At 37.4% G+C, this 18,483-nt stretch overlaps 1 protein-coding gene across 15 annotated transcripts in view; it reads right to left on the minus strand.

Moving 5' to 3' along the window:
- The window catches only part of SIPA1L2 (signal induced proliferation associated 1 like 2), a 730,143-nt gene that overhangs the window by 269,453 nt on the left and 442,207 nt on the right, over nt 1-18,483 (minus strand). For all 15 annotated transcript variants that reach the window (XM_053711127.1, XM_053711126.1, XM_053711122.1 and 12 more), the window contains one exon: nt 3,355-3,512. In XM_053711127.1, the coding sequence (XP_053567102.1) occupies nt 3,355-3,512 (158 nt within the window). The remainder of the gene's footprint in view (nt 1-3,354; nt 3,513-18,483) is intronic.

Raw genomic sequence — 18,483 nt, forward strand, 5'->3', positions numbered from 1 at the left:
AAGAGCTCATTTCAAACTTAAAGTGATTGTAAATCCTAACGTTTGTGAAATAGCCATGCCGTGTGGAAACGTCACCTCACAGCAAATAGCGTTTTGCCGTGGGCTGCCTGAGCAGCTCAGTGTGGCGAACGCTTCCAACAAATAATGGAGCTTTCAGCATGAAGTATTTTATACTTCCTGACTGAAAGTGCCCTTTATTTGTTCCAATTGTAAATCCTAGCGTTTCACAAAAGCTAGGATTTACAATCGCTTTAAACTTCAAATATTTGCAGTGAAAGCTCTTGTGATTGGTCGGTCATTAAATTTGTTCTAAGTAAATATCAACAATTAGGCAGTTATTCGCAAAAGATTGACTTGGGAGTTGCAATATTTGCTACTCCTAAACTCACATTTACCAATGGGTTAAAAAAACAAACAAACTATAGCACATACTGTTTACTTCAGAATGTTACTTTAATGTTTAACTTAGAATAGTTTCAGTTTACCAACCAATTTAATTGACCAAACACATATTTTAAGAGACATAAAACCTAATTTTATTATTTCATGATTCAAAAAGAGAATGCAATGTTTAACAACTTTCTAATTTACTTCTATTATCAAATTTTCGTTGTTCTCTTGGTATCTTTTGTTGAAAAGAAGGGATGTAAGCTTAGGATCATGCACGTGTCTGCAGCACTATATGGCCGCAGGTTTGCAAGAATGTCCTCCATTTGCAAGAGCACTATATGGCAGCACTATTTCCTTCCATGCAGTGCTCCAGACACCTACTTCAACATAGAAAACCATGAGAACAAAGCAAATTTGATAACAGAAATATATGGTATGCTCCGTCTGAATCACAAAATAAAATGTTTGGGTTTCATATCCCTTTAAGAATGTCCTGTTCTTTGCTGGTACAAACAGTCTGCTTTAATTTCTCTAGAATCTTAGTTCCCTGTACTCTGGGGATACATTAATTTTCATCTAAAATGGTACATTTAAACTATTTATATATAGAGTCAGACAAAACCAGCCCATCCCCTCTATGAAACATTGCTTAAAGGGCCATTTAACCCCAAAAAAATATTTCATGATTCAGATAGAGAATACAATTTTAAACAACATTCCAATTTACTTATATTATCTAATTTGATGCAATCTTTAGATATCCTTTGTTAAAGAAATAGCAATGCACATTGGTGAGTTTGGTGAGCCAATCACACGAGGCATCTATGTGCAGCCACCAATCAGAAGCTACTGAGACTATCTAGATACGCTTTTCAGGAAAGAATATAAATAGAATGAAGCAATTTAGATATCAGAAGTAAATTAGAAAGTTGTTTAAAATGGTATTCTCTATCTGAATCATGAAAGAAAAAAATTGGGTTTAATGTCCCTTTAATAAAGGGATATTAATATAAGGAACATTGTGTCCATGCACAGTAACTCGATCATTTTCTCTCAGAGTTTGGTTATAAAACCAAATTAATACAGGTTGATATTATGGATGAAGACCATATACAGCTTTTAAAGGGAAATTCCAGTCAAAATTGAAATTGACATGGATGCATTTCAGTTTTGAATAAAAGCATTTCTGTAATATGCATGCATTAGCAAAAATACTTCTAATAAAAGCTATAGCTGTTTTAAAAGTGTATTTAAAGGGACAGTTTACTCAAAAAATTTCTCCCTTTTAATTTGTTCCCAATGATCCACTTTACCTGCTGGAGTGTATTAAATTGTTTACAAGTAGCTCCTTTACCCTTATATTGGCATTTGAAATTGTTAATTTAGCATGTGGTATCCCCACCTATTCTGAAAGTTTGTGGCCGCGCGTACCAGCTATAGATAAGCTTTGTAAACACAGCCAGCAGAAGAAATTACACTCCCAGTGGGACAAAGCAGAGATAAGGTAATAAAATGTTGATTTTCCATTGTTCTCTCAAAGTATTAGTGATTGTTTTATGGACAGATATAAGATAAAGAAGCAGGTATATGTGCACAATGTGATACAGTAATGAGATCTGATTATACCTACAAGCTCAACCTATTTTATTAGGCTGTGGCTTCAAAACACAAAATCAGAGCTTTAATATACAGAAATAAACCTTAAAAAGCAAATTTTCATATATTTTTTACTCTGCAGTTGGTAAAAAAAACAATTGTAAACACATTAAGGGAAAAACTATTTTACAGTATACTGTCCCTTTAAGTATGCACCGTGCACCAGAATTTTATACGCAGCACTTGCTCACAGAGCTTAAGGTGCTTGTACCATCTGGTAATGACTACATTTGTTTATTGCGGACATTATACAATCCCCAGTGATGCTCTGAGTAGCTGCAGTATTTAAAATGCTGGTGCACTGAGAATAACTAGCTATGCTTCACATGCACGTGCAGAGAAAAATGCTTACACTAATTTAGTGATAACTCTTACTAGAAGCATTTTTGCCTATACATGTATATTGCAAATATGTTTCTTTTCAAAGATGTAATTCATCTATGTGCATTTAAATTTTGACCGGAATGTCCCTTTAACAAATGCACAGTGATGACAATTCAATAGCATTTAGTCTGAATTTAAAGGGAAATTAAACCCAATTTTTTTCTTTCATGATTCAGATAGAACATACAATTTTAAACAACTTTCCAATGTACTTCTATTATCAAATTTTCCTTATTTTCTTGTTGCTCTTTGTTGAAAGGCAGGAAGGTAAGTTCAGGAGTATGCACATGTCTGCAGTACTATATGGCAGCAGTTTAGCAATACTTTTATACATTAGCAAGAGCACTAGATGGCAGAACTCTTTCCTGTCATGTAGATCTCCAGACATGTGCACGTTACATATCCAGATGTCTCTTCAACAAAGAAGAACATGAAAACGAAGCAAATTTGATAATAGAAATAAATTGGAAAAAAATGTATTCTCTATCTTAATCATAAAAGAAAATGGTTGGGTTTCTGTCACTTTAAAATAAGTCTCCCCCCAACGATAATAAAAAATTGCCTTTAATTTACCTGGCCCCTGTATCATGTGACAGGCAGCAGCCAATCACAGACTCATTTATGTATACACTATAAACTCTTGCACAAGCTCGGTAGGAGTGTGATTTGATAGTGGAAGTACTTTTTTTTTATTTACATGCTCTAGCTAAATCATGAAAGTTGTTTTAAAAAAACAACAAAAAAAACAAGAAACAAATCAGAATTTCCTACTAAGAATTAAAAGTCTGCTGCTATATATTTTAACCTTTAAAAACAGAACTTCCAGGAATTCATTTAAAAATTAAAATAATAAACAATCAAATAAATATCCATTAAAAAAAAATCTTTAAAAAATACTTTTGTGGGATAAAATGATTTACTTACCTATAGCATACACTTTCTGTGCATGGATTGTGAACTTTAACGATTACAAATACATGTTGAAAGTGAGATCTGATTGTTTTTGGGGTAAACGGAAGGGCTCCAGGTTCTTGGAAGACTATAGTAACTATGTCATTGCCGATGTGCCGTTTCCTAAGCAGCTATATGGAATAATGGGGAAAAATTAGAAGCAATATGCACAAATATAAACCACATATCTATGTTCATCCAAAGCATAGAATTTTGTATAAATGCAAATTACAAGGATATGAAACTTGAAAGCACAGTTTTTTATGCTATCACTACATCTGCATTTCAGATTTTACTTTTATGTCCCTTTTAGCCCCAAAAAATGAATACTAATCATAACCCAAGAAAGTAGTTATTCATTTTGTTCCCAGGCAATTTTATACATATTTATGCAGCAAAAAATAATGCCACTCCACTATATGCAGAAAGGAATGCAGATTTGAATAAACTGGTATAACTAATAATTTAGTGACAAATAAGTTAAAGATAAATAATGTTTACATATTATGTTAACCCATTCATTAGCATACTAAATGTTTACATAATGTAGTGTCAACAATAAAATAGAAGAGGGAAATGTGAATCCACTGTACCTGTAAAATGGATGAAATACACAGTTAAAGTCAGTTCCAGAGCATCAATGTACTACCTACTGGAACCTAGCCATATACTTCTAGTGAGCTGATCACCAGCTCTCTCCCACTAGTGCATTGTTCCTCCTGAGCCTGCCTAGGTATGCTTTTAAACAAAAGATATCAAGAGAAAAAAGTAAATTTAAAAAATCTCTTAAAATTGCATGCTCTATCTTCAGGAGTTGCAAACTCGTCTTGTAATTTTAATCTGTTCTTTTTGTTTGTGGTACATGATTAATAATTGTTCACACACATATGTACAGAAAATAATTCTGGATATGTTTATTTTTTATTTGACTCCTGAGAACCTGAGAAAGATTTGTTTTTCTCTTTCAATACATACATACAGCATTACAAATCTTATCTTGCAATAACAAATTACTTTGAGTTGTTCAGCAACTTTAACTGCCCAACCCAGACATGTACTATTAATAAAGGCCACTAAGTCCTTGACTCTAGAGGGATAAAAGGTAAATAGCTTGTCTTTGGATTTTCCCACAGTGATGTCACTATGTTGGAATGCAATGAGACTAGTAGATTTGCCTGTGCCTGGACAGAATGGGAACCTAAAAGCAGGAAGTTCATAAATGATCTAAACACATCGCTTCTCAACCTCTCTATAGCAGCTACAATTGCATCTTGTTCTTATGTACCCCAACACAGCAACTAATGTGCTGTTGATCTATGTGCTTTGATCTATGAGTCACAGGTTAAAAAAAACAAACATTGGAAACATTTTCCTAATTAGGAATATATTTAAAATGCATTTTTTTACTAGCTATTGATGCAGCAATTTTTTTGTAGATCTAAGATCAAAATGAAAGAAACTTACACAGAAAACAAATACACACAATACATAGTCATGTAATATTCTACCTTTTGCAAAAACAAAACAAACAGGAACATCTTGCATCTTTACGTATGACGAGGGACGTAATAATCATGATGTCACCGTACCCCATGTGATGCCATTTCATATACAGATTGGCTGACTAATTTCACATTGCTATTTGTATATTTCACTGTGGCATCTGCCTCTGTGACACATTTTCACAGTGATACACTTTACCTGTGGTAGACTTTAAAGGGACAGTACACTGTAAAATTGTTTTTATATAAATTTATTTTCAATGACTTTTTATACCAGCTGCAGAGTATAAAATTTATCAGAAATTGCATTTTATGTTTATTTGTGTATATGAAGCAGCTGGTTTTGTGCTTTTGATCCACAGCCTATTACAATGGGTTGAGCTTCAGGTAATATCAGATCTCATTATGTTATCACTTTTATGTAGTCAGACTTGCTTCCTTATCTTATATTTGTCTAGAAAACCAAAGCTCAATACTTAGAGAGAACAATGGAAAATTATCATTTTATTACTTAACTATCATGCCCCCCACTGAGGGTGTAATCTCTTCTGCTGGCTGTGTTTACTTAGGCTATTCAATAGAATATACTCTAGTATAGAAACTTTCAGTATAGGTTGGGCTACCACAAGCTAAATCAGCTATTTCAAATGCCAAAATAGGGGTAAAGGAGCTACTTGTAAACAATTTAAAACACTCCAGCAGGTATAATGAATCATTGGTAACAATTTAAAGGGGAGAACATTTTTGGGTGAACTGTCCAGTCTGCAAATGCTGATACCCCCTTGCAGGTCGGTCAAAGTGATCAGCAACTGATGAGGGAAATACCAAAATCTATCTTTTTATGGGCGCATAAGAGTTGGAGTTGAGGAATGGTACATTTATATACAAACTATTTACTTTAGCATCACAAGGGGGGGGGGGGGGAAGAAATCTTGAAAAGACAAGCCCTAGAATACCTATTGTCCATGCTCCAAGTGCAACAAGGTGCACACACACTCCCTAAGCTCAGAAACTACAACCTAACACATTTTTAAATAAATCAACATTTGGCTAAATGGTAATAAGCCCAGGTACTGAATCAAGGCCTGTTCGTACCTGGGTCCCTAACCTACAGCCATAAATGCTAGAATTCAACCGAACATACTGAAATACAAACACCGCTACTTGTATCTCCAAGGCACACACAAAACACAGAAGTTGACTGCAATTTTAAATCAGAGTGGAAAACTCACATCTCTTGGTGTTCACGCTGCACCCTCAGAAATCTAGTTGGTTTTTTTTTTCATTGTAAGTGGACATCTTAACATTATTAATATTATCATCATAATTTATTTATATAGAGCTACAAATGTACATATGTTTTATGTATATGCAAGAGGCATATGTTTCTGGTGTCTATATTTCACTGCAGAAGAAAGCCTAACAGATGATCTTTTCAAAAAAGGCTTTTTGATATATCATATATTTACAAAGAGCAATGTATTGGAAAACAGATGGAATAACTATAGAAACAAGGTTAATTTGAGAGGCAAGACAAGAATACAGAAATAAGGGAGCAACTAAAGTAAGAGCTGTCAAGAGTTGTACATAATAGACGTAGAATTGTTTGACAAGACACAGCAGCTCGACTTAATCCCAGGTGAATTCTGACACATCTTTAGATGTTTCAATCTAAACTGCTATTTAACTGTGGCTTGTCAAATCTACCTGGCTACAGCCCAAGATAACAGACTTTTTCTGCCAGGACACTCTACGCATCCTTTTCAACATCCCTAGGGAGATGCACTGCTTTATAAATATAAAAAGACAGACTGGTGTTAAACATACCACTTCCCTATGGCGGCTTTCCAAAGTGTGTGGCATTTAAGATGAAACCTTAAAACCTCTAAAGAGAATGACTTCTGCCAAGACTCTGAGCAAGCAGAAACAACAGACTGAAAGAGTTTTAGATGTGCCGTAGAGACCTCTACAGAAACAAATCAATGTCATGCAATATTTACAACACATTAAATAGGGTTTTAGCACAATTATTCCCAGTCTACAGACCAGAGACCCTTGGTTTAGCCAATGGTCTAATATGCTACAACCTCTATTAGACTTTCTGGCCCACAATACCACAGGAAGGCTAATTGACAGTAATGCACTAGAAGTCTGACCCTAGGACAGAAACAAGATTGATGAGAAGAAAGAAAAAAAAATAGAAATATGAAGAAGGGAAGGGCAGGCACAGAGCCTAGAAAAGACTTAAAGGGCCATAACCATTATACACTCATTTTTTCTTTGCATAAATGTTTTGTAGATGATCTATTTATAAAGCCCATAAAGTTTGTTTTTTTAAAAATGTATAATTTTGCTGATTTTTAAAGAACATTGCTCTGATTTTCAGACTCCTAACCAAGCCCCAAAGTTTTATTTGAATACCGTCAGCTACCTTCTCCAGCTTGCTCCTGTTTGTGTAAAGGGTCTTTTCATATGCAAAAGAAGGGGGGGGGTCTTATTTCCCACTTGCAGTGGGCTTTCCAACTGCCTTTTCAACAGAGTCAAACTGACAGCTTCTAAGTAAGTTTTTAAACAATTTTATACTGGATTTTTAGATCAGTATCTGTGCATCTTATTCTTTATAGTAGTGTCTATTACATGCAGTTATATGAAAATGAGTGTATACTGTCCCTTTAAAGGACCATCAAATACAGTAGAATTGTAAAATCAACAAATATATGATAAAAAAAGACAATGCAAAAGACACTTACTTTGGATTTCAACTGAGCAGATTTTTTTCTGACAATTTTCAAAGTTTCCTGTAATACCCTTTCCCCCGTATCATGTGAGAGCCAATCACAGACTCATGTGTGTATATACTGGGAACTCTTGCACACACACAGTAAAAGTTGGTACTTCATATAATTGTGCACAAATTGATCATGGAAAAAAATTGGAAAGTTCTAGTTTTTTTTTATTTCAGCTGAATCATGAAAGTCACATATTTACAGAGGTTAAAAAAAGCATTTACACTCAAAAAGGGTAAAAACAAAATTTATGCTTACCTGATAAATTTCTTTCTTTCTTGACACAATGAGTCCACGGATCATCTAATTGCTATTGGGAATATCACTCCTGCCCAGCAGGAGGCGGCAAAGAGCACCACAGCTGTAAAATATATCCTCCCTTCCCTCCAACCTCAGTTATTCGACCGAAGTAAAAGAGAGAAAGGAAGCAACAAAGGTGCAGAGGTGTCTGAAGTTTATAACATACAAACAACCTGTCTAAAGAACAGGGCGGGCCGTGGACTCATCGTGTCAAGAAATAAATAAATTTTCAGGTAAGCATAAATTTTGTTTTCTTTCTAATGACACAATGAGTCCACAGATCATCTAATTACTATTGGGAATCAATACCCAAGCTAGAGGACACAGATGATAAGGGAGGGACAAGACAGGGAACCTAAAAAGAAGGCACCACTGCTTGAAGAACATTTCTCCCAAAAGCGGCCTCAACCAAGGCAAAAGTGTCAAATTGATAGAATTTTGAAAAAGTGTGAAGAGAGAACCAAGTTGCAGCCTTGCAAATCTGTTCCACAGAAGCTTCATTTTTGAATGCCCAAGAAGAGGAAACAGCCCTCGTAGAATGAGCCGTAACTCTCTCAGGAGGCTGCTGTCCAGCAGTTTTAATAGGCAAACCGAATGATACTCTTCAGCCACAAAGAAAGAAAAGTAGCCGTAGCTATCTGCCCCTTACGTTTTCCAGAAAATACCACAAACAGAGCAGAAGACTGACGATAATCCTTAGTCACGTGCAAATAGAACTTTAATGCACGCACCACGTCCAGATTGTGCAGAAGTCGTTCCTTCTGAGAAGGATTTGGACACAAGGAAGGAACAACAATTTCCTGATTAATGTTCCTATCTGAAACTACCCTAGGGAGAAACACTAATTTAGTACGTAAAACCACTTTATCCGAGTTAAAAATAAGGTAAGGAGACTCATATTGTAATGCCGAGAGCTCTGACACTCTACGAGCAGATGAAATAGCAACAAGAAACAAAACTTTCCAAGATAACTTAATATCTAAGGAATGCATAGGCTCAAACGGAGCCCCTCGATGGACCTTAAGAACTAAATTAAGACTCCATGGAGGAGTAACTGGTTTGAACACAGGTCTGATCATGACCAAGGCCTGACAAAATGATTGCACATCTGGGAGGTCCGCCACACGTTTAATGTAACAAAATAGACAAGGCAGATATTTGACCCTTTAGGGAACTTGTCGATAAACCCTTCTCCAAACCTTCTTGGAGAAAGGACAGGATTCTAGGAATCCTAACTCGTCTCCAAGAGTATCCCTTGGATTCACACCAATATAGATATTTACGCCATATCTTATGGTAAATCTTTCTAGTCACAGGTTTACGAGCCTGAATCATGGTCTCAATGACCGATTCCGAAAATCCAAGCTTGGATAAGATTAAGCGTTCAATCTCCAAGCAGTCAGCTTCAGAGAAGCTACATTTGGATGAAGGAAGGGCCCTTGAAGTAGAAGGTCCTTCCTCAACGGAAGTCTCCAAAGTGGGAAAGATTACATGTCCACCAGGTCAGCATACCAAATCCTGCAAGGCCACGCCAGTCTAATGAGGATCACCGACGCCTTCTCCTGCTTGATTCGAGCAATAACCCGAGGCAGAAGAGCAAACGGAGGAAATAGGTATGCGAGACTGAAATTCCAAGGAACTGCCAGAGCGTCTATCAGTACAGCCTGAGGGTCCCTTGAACTCGACCCGTACCTCAGAAGCTTGGCATTTTGCCGGGATGCCATGAGATCCAATTCCGGCTGACCCCATTTGAGAATAAGGCTGGAAAACACCTCCGGATGGAATTCCCACTTCCCCGGGTGAAAGGTCTGCCTGCTCAGGAAGTCCGCCTCCCAGTTGTCCACTCCTGGTATGTGGATCGCCAACAGACAGCAATTGTGGGTCTGCGCCCACTGAATGATTTTGGCTACCTCTGTCATGGCCAAGGAACTCCGAGTTCCTCCCTGATGGTTGATGTAAGCCACTGAGGTAATATTGTCCGACTGGAACCTGATGAACCGAGCCGAGGCTAACTGAGGCAAGGCCAGAAGAGCATTGAAGATTGCTCTTAGTTCCAGAATGTTTATGGGTAGAAAAGACTCTGACTGAGTCCATGTTCCCTGAACCTTTAGAGAGCCCCAGACTGCTCCCCATCCCAGAAGGCTGGCATCTGTTGTCACAATCACCCAAGAGGGTCTGCAAAAGCAGGTCCCCTGGGAGAGATGATCCTGAGACAACCACCAAAGTAGAGAATCCCTTTTCTCCTGCTCCAGCTGTAATCGCGGAGACAGATCCGCATAATATCCATTCCACTGACTGAGCATGCTTAAAGGGACAGAAAACGCCAGAATTTTTGTTGTTTAAAAAGGTAGATAATCTCTTTATTACCCATTCCTCATTTTTGCATAACCAACACAGTTATAATAATATACTTTTTACCTCTGTGATTACCTTGTTTCTATGCCTCTGCAAACTGCCCCCTTATTTCAGTTCTTTTGACAGACTTGCATGTTTAGCCAATCCTTGTTGACTAGGAGCTTCACGTGCCTGAGCTCAATGTTATCTATATGAAACACATGAACTAACGCCCTCTAGTGGTGAAAAACTGTCAAAATGCTTTCAGATTAGAGGCAGTCTTCAAGGTCTAAGAAATTAGCACATGAACCTCCTAGATTTAGCTTTCAACTAAGAATACCAAGAGAACAAAGCAAAATTGGTAATAAAAGTAAATTGGAAAGTTGTTTAAAATGACATGCCCTATTTAAATCACAAAAGATTTTTTTTTACTTTACTGTCCCTTTAACTGCAGAGGTCTGAGGGGGAAACGGGCGAACGGGAAATCTTTGATTTCCTGATATCTGTCAGAAAAAGTTTCATTGATAAAGAAACTATTATGGTTCCCAAGAAAATTACCCTTGTATTTGGAACTAAGGAACTCTTTCCCAAATTAACCTTTCATCCGTGAGACCGCAGGAAAGCTAACAACATTTCCGTGTGTGAACTTGCTTGTTGAAAGGAAGGCGCCTGAACCAGAATGTCGTCCAGATAGGGTGCCACTGCAATACCCTGCAATCGGAGCACCGCCAGCAGGGATCCCAGAACCTTTGAGAAAATTCTGGGAGCTGTGGCAAAACCGAATGGAAGAGCCACGAACTGGAAGTGTTTGTCAAGAAATGCAAACCTTAGAAACTTGTGGTGGTCCCTGTGGATGGGAACATGCAGGTACGCGTCCCTTAAATCCACCGTCATAAACTGACCCTCCTGGACCAAAGGAAGAATGGAATGAATAGTTTCCATCTTTAAGGACGGCACTCTGAGAAATTTGTTTAGACTCTTGAGATCTAAAATTGGTCTAAAGGTTCCCTCCTTTTTGGGAACCACGAACAGATTAGAATAGAACCCCAGACCCCTTTCCTGCATTGGGACAGGAACTATCACTCCCAGGTCGGAGAGGTCCTGTACACAGTGTAAGAACACCTCTCTTTTTGTCTGGTCTACAGACAATCTTGAAAGCAGAAATCTGCCCCTGGGAGGAAAGGTCTTGAACTCTAGCTTGTATCCCTGGGACACGATGTCCACTGCCCAGGGATCCTGTACATCTCAAACCCAAGCCTGAATGAAGAATGAAAGTCTGCCCCTACAAGATCCGGTTCCGGATTGGGGGCAGGCCCTTCATGCTGTCTTAGCCTCAACAGCAGGCTTCTTGGATTGCTTTTCCTTGTTCCAAGACTGATTGGGCCGCCAGGAAGACTTGGACTGCTCCTGCTTGGAGGAGGGAGTGGAAGGATTTCCCTTGAAATTTTGAAAGGAACGAAAATTACTCTGACGTCCTTTTTGTTTATTTCTATTATCCTGTGGGAGGAAATGTCCCTTTCCTCCCGTAATATCAGAAATGATTTCCGTCAAACCAGGTCCAAACAAGGTCTTTCCCTTGTAAGGAATCGCCAAAAGTTTAGACTTAGATGACACATCCGTAGACCAAGATTTTAACCATAAAGCTCTGCGAGCCAGAATGGCAAAACCTGAAATCTTAGCTCCCAGCTTAATAACCTGAAGGGAAGCATATGTAATAAAGGAGTTGGCCACTTAAGGGTCTTAATCCTATACTGGATTTCTTCAAGGGGAGTGTCTGTCCGAATGGATTCAGACAATGCATCAAACCAATATGCGGCCACACTAGTGACCGTAACAATACAAATTGCGGGTTGCCATTGTAAACCCTGGTGTACATACATCTTCTTGAGTAACCCCTCTAACTTTTTGTCCATAGGATCCTTAAAGGAACAACTATCCTCTATTGGAATAGTAGTTCTCTTGGCAAGTGTGGAAATTGCCCCCTCCACCTTGGGTACCGTCTGCCGAGATTCCTTGATCTTCTATAGGAAAACATCTTTTTAAATATAGGGGATGGAGAAAAAGGGATACCCAGTCTCTCCCATTCCTTAGCAATGATCTCTGTAGCCCTATCTGGTACAGGAAATACCTCCACCATGAAGGGCATGTCAAAATACTTGTTTAGCTTACTAAACTTCTTAGGATTGACTACGACGGTAGTGTCGGAGTCGTCCAGGGTAGCTAAAACCTCCTTAAGTAACAAACGGAGGTGTTCTAGCTTAAACCTGAAGGACACAACTTCAGTATCAGCAGGAGGAATTACACTGTCTGAGTCTGAGATTTCACCCTCAGATGCTACCGAATTATCCTCCTCCTCAGGCTCCTAGGAGGGTTTTGAAATAGCAACAACTGTGACAGAAACCTCACTTACTGATTGTTTACTTTTCCTCTTGCGCTTTCCCTGCAGCATGCAAAAAGCAGACAATGCATCAGAAACCGCAGAGGACATGAGAGAAGCGATGTCTTGCAAAGTAACCCCAGATGGAGTAATGGAGGAAGCGCAGGGCACTGGCTGTATGGATGAAGTTTTGGGACACTTAAGGAGAAAGCTGCAACATATTTTGAACATTGCCAGAAGGCTCCTGAACAGCATCCGCCCTAGACAATGTTGGCTCAGAAAAAAGTCTTTCCCTATAATGTAAAGTTCTCTCACTACATGAGGAACAGAAAGGGATTGGTAGTTCAACATTAGCATAAAAACATAAAGAACATGTAACATCTTGCAGGACCTCTTGATCCATATTTATTCACCCCAAAAAGACTGAATAATTAGATAGAAATTTGATATTTTATTAAAAAATACCTCACAAAAAAAGTTACTGTTCCTTTAAATCATTTAAAATAAACTGCTTTATTTTTTAGCAAGAAAATAAAAAGACATAAGTAGTATTTGAATACTCCGGACACCTTTACACCTCAGCTTAACTTTGCTGAGGTGCTTACCTGCCTGACTAACACCGGAGATTAAAGGCTGTTAGATGATCTGGACTCAATCTATTTATTCTGGAGATGAGGTTCGCAATACGGCCAAAAACTAAGACAAAGTCTTCCGTGTCACAGAACACCGGAACTATGAGGGGAAAGTGCGCAACAAATTTTGGCGCTTCCGTTAGCCTCGTCCATCATGGGCGTTACAAGAAAAAAACTTCCCTCAGGTTTTTTCACCATAGTAATGCCGTTTTATCATTACACAAGTTAAAAACACCACCACTGAGCCTGTTCCTCGTCCCCGGTGCCTGCTATTACTGTCAAAAATAATTATTCTCCAAGTCATAGGAGAATCATTATATTATGTCCCATTACATAATTTATATCAAAGTGCCATCTTTTATTCTGAATGTTTCCTCAGAAAATAAAAAGTCAGCACTTACCTTTATACATCTGCCCGGCAGCAGGGCAGCTCACTAGGTTTGAGAGGCAAGATCCCTCACATGGACCTGTGGAAAAAAGCAAAGACTGAATAATCTTATTCAGGCTTTAGAAATAAGGCAGCATCAGTATATGGGATGTGCAGTGACGATTATACCCCACAAGTTCCCATTGCTCTAAAGCCACCACTGCTCTACTGAAGAGACTGATATGGGCTACGGCTACACCCTAGGACAAAGCAGCACAATCTTGCACTGCTTAAAAAAATAATACAATTTTGCTTGAAGAATCTTTTTCTAACACCTAACTTTACCACTTCCTTGCTCTAACGTTGGCAAAGAGAATGACTGGCGTAAGAGGGAAGGGAGGTGATATTCAACAGCTTTGCTGTGACGCTCTTTGCCGCCTCCTGCTGGGCAGGAATGATATTCCCAATAGTAATTAGATGGACTCATCGTGTCATTAGAAAGAAAACTATTTATTTAAGAGGGACATTTTGAAATATTTTTTTCTGGACAAATGTATATAAAATTTTCCCTCTTTAATACATTTTTACCCTATTTGAGTGTAAAGGCTTTTTTTTACCTCTGCAAAATACAGTATATTTGCATTTTTATTTGTTTTTAAGGAACCTTTACTCTTTTTCAAATGCCTTATTTTGGCTGCTATTAGATAGTAGCGGCCAAAATAAGGAAAGTTCGAAAAGGGTTAAGGTTCCTTATAACCAAATAAAAATATCTAACTAAATAAACACAAATGCTTTCATCTGCCGATTATCACTGTTGAGTCTATGCAAAGATAGATATAAACAAACTATTATATAAATATAGAACATGAGTCAGCTTCAAATCAACAAAGGCGGTTGTACAATTAGAAGCAAATCATTATCAACTATGCTACTTCCTATTTTTATTGAAACACTAATCACCCATCACTTGAGAACAGAATTGTAAGGACTACAGCTATACGGTATGGATAGTAGTCTATATGTGCTGACAGCCTAACTTCCTACACAAAAAAGATACAATTTAAAAAACTAGTAGTATAAATGTACACACTGCAAATGGGATTAAAGGGACATGAAAGTCAAAATTAAATTTATGAATCAATGAATAAAGTACCATAAACATGTTAAGATCTGTGCATATCCTAAAAGGATTAGCCCTTTTAGGATATGCACAGATCTCAACATGTTTTATAGTACTTTATACATGAAAGTTTAATTTTGATTTTCATGTCCCTTGAATCCCCCTTGCAGTGTGTACATTTATACACAGTATAGTAAACATAGTTTGCATAAAAAAGGTTTAAAAATGCTGGCAAGTATTTTAAAATAAGTTTTAAAAATAAGCAAAATTGTTTACATAGCCATGCAGTCTGGAGATGTCTGATCCACCCCCCTTATCAGTGTTTAGCATCAGAAACACAGGTTTGTATTTCAACTGAGTTCACAGCAGTTTATTTGCTTCTAGGCATGCTCCAGCAGATGAGTGTTAAAGTCTTGCATTCTACCAAAGCAAAGGTGGATGTAGATGCAGCCATAAAAGGAATTGTGTGGGGGGAGTTAGAGCTGTACAATTCGGAAACTTAAAAGAAAGGGTTAATGGCAAGGCACTGCAGTATTAATTTGCAGGTAAGGTAATTAAAGTACATAGTATTATATTTTGTCTCTGTCCCAACTTTTTTTTTTTTGTAAATATATTTTTTATTAGTCCCAACTTGTTTTCTTGTTTTATGTCCCTTTAAGAGCATGACATTTCAATTTACTTCTATAATTAATTTATTATTATTGTCTTGGTATCCTTTGTTGAAAAGCATAACTATGTATGATCAGAAGCAACAACAAACTGCTGGAAATCAGCTGGGGATTGGTGGCTACACACATTTGTCTCTTGCCATTGACTCACCAGATGTGTCCAGCTAGCTCCCAGTAGTGCATTGCTGCTCTGGAGCTGATTTTAAATGTTTAACTCATTTGCAAGGGTTAAACACATAGTTCTATACAAGAACAATAAAAAAATGCTCTAATGCATTAGAGCATTTTCTTTTTGCACTTTTATGTCCCTTTAAATAACATTATAATGAGTCTTTTTGTTCTGAAGATAAATGTAAGTAAATTACTAGCACATCCCTTCATGACTGTTTGACATCATGTGTAATCAAAAATGTATAGATAGAACAGCACTATCTGAATCCAGTGCTCATGAAGACAGGTGAGCTGCCCATTCACCAAAGGTAATCCAAAATGTATAAATGTCCACAGCACTTGAAGGTATCAATTTCTTTTATTTAGGACATCAAAATTACAGCGACGTTTCGGGGTTAACACCCCTTAATCATGCATCATTAATTAATGCATGATTAAGGGGTGTTAACCCGGAAACGTTGCTGTAATTTTGATGTCCTAAATAAAAGAAATTGATACCTTCAAGTGCTGTGGACATTTATACATCACGTGTAATCAGGCTTACATCATTACATTTTTTATACTTTTATTAAACAATGTAAATAATTGTGTACTGTAGCTTATACTTTTTAAGGCAGATTTGAAACTAATTAAAGGGACAGTAAAGTCAAACTAACATTTTCATTACTCAAATAGAGTGTGTAATTTTAAACAACTTTCCAGTTTACTTCTATTATCTAATTTGTTTTGTTCTCTTGGTATCCTTTGTTTAAAAGCGTTCTTGGGTAGGCTCAGGAGCATAAATGACCACTGACTATCATCTGATTGGTGGCTAGGTTACCAAGAAAATGAAGCAAATTTGATAATTAGTAGTAAAATTAAATGTTTAGAATGGTATGCTTTATCTCAATTAATAAACAAAATTGGGGTTATATGCCTTTAACTAGAAGCATTTATGCAATATTATATTTGGAAGTTTTTTCTGAGCATGGCAATAGGACATATGAACATTTTTCTACTGCTCCAAGTGCCCAGATTTGACAGGGTCTAGTAAAATAGCCTGACAAAAGCAAATTTATACTTACTGCTAAATAATATTCTTCCCAGCCAAAGAACAATCATTTAATTATGTAGAAAGCCTCCCAAAAATCTGAGGTCCTGACTCCTAGCACTCCCCTTACATATAACTTTTCCCTTTCCTGCTTGTGATAGTTCTCAAAGAGCCAAGCAAGAAGATAGCAACATAGTAGATCATGAAAAATACATATTACATATGTTTTATTTTACTTTTTTATAAATGAAATGCTTTATCAAAAACTATGCCCCGCCCCTCCCTTGCTTCAGGGTTTCAAGCTCTTGTCGTTCTAGTGTATGACTTTGTAGGGGTTTGTTACACATTCTTGCTTTCAGATAGAAGATGAGGATAGAAGTTGTGTTAACGTTCTACACTGTGACAACAAACTGTCATGTAAATCGTGAAGTGCTTGGCTTTGCGATTCACATGGCAGCCAGGTGTTAGGACTATTCTTTGTATTTGTCTTTGCGAGTCTCATAAACCCCCTAATTAAAACTAGCAATTATACAATTAGATGGAATGACATTAGCTCCGACTTACGCGCCCTCTTCTGTGTGCTGCTCTGCCTAAATACATTTTTGGCAGTAGCTGAACAAGTGCGCATGCGCAAGGGGATCTGTGAGGAGTAACGCGGCACCCATCCATAACAATTCAATGGCACGACCGATAAATAGAGGCAAGAGGATGAGGTAGGGACTGGGAGCAGCAGATTTAGTGTGGGGGCAGTCATAAGAATAAGCACTTAGAAAAAGTCAAAGACAGACATATGATAAATTATTAAAATATTAAGTGTTTACAAATATTACAACTAGAAATATTAAACATACATTTTTTAATAGATAAGGTTTTTTTATGCTTACTGTCCCTTTAAGTATGCACAACATGTGGCCACATTGTTTAACTGTTCCGCTAAAGCTTTATAATGAAAAGCGTAGTAAACTGCAATCGCTCAAGTGGAAAAACGCTAACTTTGAAAAGAATAGGCTGACCATGATGAAAAATCAGATAATGAGGACAAAAACTAGAATGTCCAGCTTAAAAAACATGTGTTGATGTGGAGAAAGACATTAGATGAATAGACTTAAGTGGAGCTCTTGTTTTCTCTGCTTGATCGTTTTAATTATTTGCAGGAGCAAAACAACTATGGTCTGAACCTTTAAGTAATTACCATTGTATCCATGACAAAGGCATGAGGATCCCTGATTCTACTGCTATATTTGGCATACTTATACATTCCCTTCTTGCCATAACCTTTAATTCTGGAAACCACAATATCTGTGATATTACCAGAAAAACGGTTTGTTTATAGACCACTCTCTTGGATGCATTTTATGATGACCCACTCTGCCTAGGTATTAAAAGCATATGGAATATGTATTGAAGACATCCACATGAAAAGGATTTTTGCCCATCGGACGATATCTCCAGCATCTCAGATAACAACCCTGTTGCCAACGTCAGCCTACTATTTGATATATTTCTCAAGGATAATGCAGATAGAGAAAGCCCACCCAGCTAGAAACACTGCTTTGGGGTTAGATATTCAAAACCTCTCTGGCATGGAGAGAAGTCACACCAAATCTTTTTGATTTTTTTTAGACATTGTATTGTAATGTAGAAGTTTATATATCACATGAAGGACACTAAATAGCGACATAAACATTTCTCAAGATAACATTTGTATTTCTAAAAAAAAAATGAAGACCTCTCCGAGCATCAAGGTTTAGAATATAAGGCCCCTGATCTCAAAAACATTTATTGGTGAGGGGCTTTTCCCCTGAACCTTTTTGC

Source organism: Bombina bombina, chromosome 4 (genome assembly GCF_027579735.1).
Source record: "Bombina bombina isolate aBomBom1 chromosome 4, aBomBom1.pri, whole genome shotgun sequence".
Lineage (NCBI taxonomy): Eukaryota > Metazoa > Chordata > Amphibia > Anura > Bombinatoridae > Bombina > Bombina bombina.